The sequence below is a fragment of the Mandrillus leucophaeus genome, unplaced genomic scaffold, assembly GCF_000951045.1.
Source record: "Mandrillus leucophaeus isolate KB7577 unplaced genomic scaffold, Mleu.le_1.0 Scaffold313, whole genome shotgun sequence".
NCBI lineage: Eukaryota > Metazoa > Chordata > Mammalia > Primates > Cercopithecidae > Mandrillus > Mandrillus leucophaeus.
In genome coordinates, this window is record NW_012103288.1 from 515,739 (window position 1) to 520,681 (window position 4,943).

The window sequence follows — 4,943 nt, forward strand, 5'->3', positions numbered from 1 at the left end:
GGGGTGGGGTGGGGCAGGATGCTGGATGGCCCACTGTTCTCCGAGGGGCCTGACAGCCCCCGGGAGCTCCAGGATGAGGAGTCTGGCAGCTGCCTCTGGGTGCAGAAGTCCAAGCTATTGGTGATAGAAGTGAAGACTATTTCCTGTCATTATAGTCGCCGCGCCCCTTCTCGACAGCCCATGGACTTCCAGGCCAGCCACTGGGCTCGCGGGTTCCAGAACCGCACGTGAGTGAAGCAGGGGTGAGGGGAAGAGAGTGGTGGGGCGGGGAGTGGGGTCCGGACCTCCCCGCAGGCACCAGCGAGCACTACTGATCCCCCTTCTCTTTCCCACGCCTCCCACCCCTGCCCGCTCCCGAAGGCTGGGGCCTGACTCATCCGGTTGTTTGGGGGAACAGGAGTGGGTGTGAGAAAGGGCAGGAGGTGAGATGGGGCAGACGCTGTTAAAGTGTGCAGGCAGAGATGGCGAGGAGTCCCGCTTCGACTTCAGTCCTAACATATACGCACGTGCACACGCGCACACACTCACACACACCCCTTCACATGGCTGCCCCAAGTGGTCTCCACTGCTCCCAGCTCCCCGGACCTCGGCTCCCTTCCCCCACAGACTGCTCACCTGGGTTCCTGCTCATTGTCCCAGGTGTGGGCCGCGCCCGGGATCCCCACAGCCGCCGCCCCGCCGGCCCTGGGCCTCCAGGGTGCTGCAGGAGGCGACCAACTGGCGGGCGGGGCCCCTGGCCGAGGTCCGAGCTCGGGAGCAAGAGAAAAGGAAAGCGGCGTCGCAGGAGCGGGAGGCCAAGGAGACCGAGCGAAAAAGGCGCAAGGCTGGTGGGGCCCGACGAAGCCCCCCGGGTCGGCCCCGCCCGGAGCCCCGCAACGCCCCTCGGGCAGCCCAGCCGGCAGGGCTCCCTGCTACCTTGCGGCCGGAGCGCCTGGCGCTGGTGGGGCGAGCGCCCCGTCCATCCGCGCAGCCGCAGAGCGACCCAGGGTCGGCGTGGGCGGGGCCCTGGGGAGGTCGGCGGCCGGGGCCCCCAAGCTACGAAGCTCACCTGCTGCTGAGAGGTTCTGCCGGGACCGCCCCGCGACGCCGCTGGGACCGGCCGCCACCCTACGTGGCTCCACCTTCTTACGAAGGCCCCCATAGGACCTTGGGGACTAAGAGAGGCCCCGGACACTCCCAGGTGCCCACTTCATCAGCCCCACCTCCGACTCCGGCCAGGACAGAGGGAGGGCGCACAAAGAAGAGGCTGGATCCTCGGATCTACCGGGACGTCCTCGGGGCTTGGGGTCTCCGACAGGGGCAAGGTCTCTTGGGGGGATCCCCAGGCTGTGGAGCGGCCAGAGCAAGGCCAGAGCCCGGCAAGGGGGTCGTGGAGAAAAGCCTGGGGCTGGCTGCTGCTGACTTGAACAGTGGTAGCGACAGCCATCCCCAAGCCAAAGCTACAGGGAGCGCAGGCACCGAGACAACTCCTGCGGGGTCTGCAACTGCGGCTCCCAGTGCCCCGCGTCCCGCTCCCAGATCCAGGCACCACCTCAAGGGCTCGAGGGAAGGGAAAGAAGGAAAAGAACAGATCTGGTTCCCTAAATGCTGGATTCCCTCCCCTAAAAAGCAGCCGCCCCGCCATAGCCAGACACTCCCCAGACCCTGGGCTCCCGGAGGCACCGGATGGAGAGAATCCCTGGGTCTTGGAGAGGGGGCAGGATCGGAGACCCTGGAGGGTTGGAAGGCGACCCGCCGTGCCCACACCTTGCCCCGCAGTTCCCAGGGCCCGTCCCGTGGGGAAGGAGTCTTTGTCATTGACGCCACGTGCGTGGTGATACGATCCCAATATGTTCCAACCCCCCGAACCCAGCAGGTGCAGCTTTTGCCCTCTGGGGTGACACGCGTGGTGGGGGAATCCGCCAGCCAATCGAAGCCCGGCAAGGAGGAGAGTGAAGGGGCCACGGTCTTTCCTTCCCCTTGCCGAAAGCGGCTGTCGAACAGTCGCCTTTTACACCAGCCCGGCGGGGGCCGCGGGGGCGAAGCTGAGGGCGGGAGGCCGGGGGACTCCTCACTGGAGGAGCGCACCTCCCGCATCTTGGGGCTCCCGGCCCCGGAAGTAAACCTGCGGGACGCCCCCACGCAGCCAGGTAGCCCAGAGCACCAAGCCTTAGGCCCAGGAGCTTCGGGAGCCCAGGGCAGGGCCGAGGGCTCGGAAGTGGCGGTGGTCCAGCGGCGCGCGGGCCGGGGCTGGGCGCGGACCCCAGGGCCCTACGCCGGGGCCCTGAGAGAAGCCGTGTCCCGTATCCGCCGCCACACCGCCCCTGACTCGGACACGGACGAAGCTGAGGAGCTTAGCGTCCATAGCGGCTCCTCTGATGGAAGCGACACAGAAGCCCCAGGCGCCTCCTGGCGGAATGAGAGGACCCTGCCCGGGGTTGGAAACAGTTCGCCGGAGGAAGATGGGAAGACAGCGGAACTGAGCGACAGTGTCGGAGAGATCCTAGATGTCATAAGCCAAACCGAGGAGGTCCTCTTCGGGGTGAGGGACATCAGGGGGACTCAACAGGGAAATAGGAAGAGGCAGTGAGAGGCCCCTTCTTGTATTTGAGTCCCCAACACATCCATCCTTGGGTCCACTGGTCCCCATTCTTCCCCAGACTTCCTTTGCTTCTCTTTTCCTTGTATCCTTACCCATACCTATTCCCATCCTTGAAATATAAATGAAAGGAAGGGAAGCATATGCCCATTAATGATTTTGTTTCAGGAGAGGTGAGAATCAGCAGTAGATTTAATTAATGTCTGTTATGTTCAGGACACAAGGATGAGCTCTTCGCAGCTGATGCACTGGGTGCGGAGCTGAGCAGAGAGGCCTAACAAGGATCAGGCAGGAGGGCAGGGTTGGTGGCAGCCATAGGAGGGCAGTGTAGGGCAGGGCCTCTGAGGAGGAGGGAAAAAGTGAAGGAGAGGCTTTGGACCCGGTGGCAGAGTGATCAGATGACAGAGGGGTTCTTGGCAGAAGAGGAATAGGTCCAGCAACAACCAGCAAAGCAGAAGGAGGGCTCACCTTGGTGTCACAAGTCTTGGATTTCAATCCCAACTCTGCCACTGACTTGCTGGTTGACTGAGGCCTGTCACTTTCCCTCTCCAGGCCTCCTGGTATATAAAACAATGGTATTCTAAGGTCCATCCTTCCATCTCTGACATTTTGAGATCTTTGGAAAGGACTCTATCTAATCCTCCCCTGGACAAGCCAAGAATGAGAGTTGGGAATAAGTGAACAGAGTTTGAGGGTTTCTGGGCGGCCTCTTTGTCACCTGAAGTCATGATCAATTCAGGAGACTGCCCAAGGTTTGCAGAAGAGGTAAGGGAGTGAGGCACTCCTATCCCAGTCTCCCAGGTTTAGGTGAGGGCTCCCCAAAGCAGGGCAAGATAATGGCCCTGTCACTGACCCTGGCCTGTGGTGGTCTGAGCTGGGGAGGGAAGGACACCAATGAATCAGCTTGGGACCTCTTTAGGCCTTCCCCTTTTCCTCCACCCTAATGCTCCTTAGTGATGCTCTGAGGCGTGGCCACGATTTCCCTCCCAGGTGGTATCGCCCACCTGAAAAAATCCTGAGAATGTCTCCCATCTCGGCCTCTTCCGAAGAAACTGGCCAGGCAAGGAAAGAGGCCGGTCCCCAGAAGCCAGTCGGCGTGGGGTGTGATACTCTCTATAGCCACTACAGGGCGCGCGCAGGTCGCGGATCTCCCCAGTTGCTAATTCCGGCTCTGCCACTCAATCCGATCCCTAGTTCCCAAGCGCGGGTCCCCAGCCTTGCAGTCTCCAGCCGTGCTGGGCCGGGAGCAGGCCTCCGGCCTCCCAGACTTCTGGAGCCCGCCGGTCCCATCTTTATACTCATCCACCCCAGCCGGCTTGGGACTCAGACACCGAAGTCTTTTTTTTTTCTCTCCGATCCTTGGACACCTCTGTCTGCCATTTATTAGCCATGTGAACTTGGCCGCATCACTTCACCTCCCTGAGCCTCAGTTTCCTCATCTGTCAAATGGGGGTTTATAAACACCTACCTCGCAGGGTTGTTGTGAGGACTTAATGCGATAATGTATGTAAAGCGCCTTGCACACCGCCTGGCACACAGTAGGCGCTCAATAAATCTAAGCTTCCCTTTATCCAGCCTTGGCATCGTCTTCCTTTCACTGACCCTTTCCCCATGGTGGCCATCCCCCGGGACTCCTCTGCTACGTCCTGCTCTGTGTGACGGAGAGGGGGCTGCTTTCTTCGTTGGGAGTTCCTGACCCACCTCTTTTCTCCCCCAGCCGGGACTCTCCCTTCCTTGCCCCCAGCCCACCCCTGTTGGCTCTTCCTACTGCCCTGGCGCCCTCCCCCGGCCCCCCATTCCGAGCAAGGGCTGAGTCAGCCGGGGTAAATTTAGCTGCCGTCTCCGCGGGCCCGGGGGCTTCTCCCAGACTCAGTCGCCGGGTCCTGCCCCGGCCCCCGGCCCACCTCTGCTCCCATTCCAACCCAGACCTGCCAACTCCAACTCCCGCTCAGCGTTCAGGTCCCCAACCCCGCTCTCAAACCACTTATGGTTTTAGTCTCCAATTATCTCAACATCACTCCCGCCTGCAACCAGGGGTACTCTGAGCAGAACTCGGAGTGGCGCAGGACCACCTGGGGTGGGGGGTGGCCACCATCTGGCAGGAGCTGGGCCGCTGGCCTTGGTTCAGTGGAGGAAGGTCTCCTCTTTGGGTTTCTGAACCGGAGGGAAGACACTGGTCAGAGCTGTCCAGGAAGATTCATCGCAGAGCCTTCCTGGAACCCACACCACCAGGTTTCAAGTTAGCTCTTGCTGGAGGAGTGTCACCTTGGGCAGAGATCAAAGGTTACTGAGATCTGCCCTTGAGGTCAGGAATTCCAGACCAGCCTCCAATATGGTGAAACTCCGTCTCTACCAAATATACAAA

The 4,943-nt window shown here is 61.3% G+C and overlaps 1 protein-coding gene across 1 annotated transcript; it reads left to right on the plus strand.

The window, feature by feature from the left end:
* The first annotated feature begins 6 nt into the window (after positions 1–6).
* On the plus strand, positions 7–4,148 carry DDN (dendrin). Its single transcript, XM_011987610.1, has 2 exons — positions 7–227; positions 640–4,148. The coding sequence occupies exons 1-2, from the start codon at positions 19–21 to the stop codon at positions 2,567–2,569; spliced, it is 2,139 nt and encodes a 712-aa protein (XP_011843000.1). The 5' UTR covers positions 7–18; the 3' UTR covers positions 2,570–4,148.
* Positions 4,149–4,943: the final 795 nt, after the last annotated feature.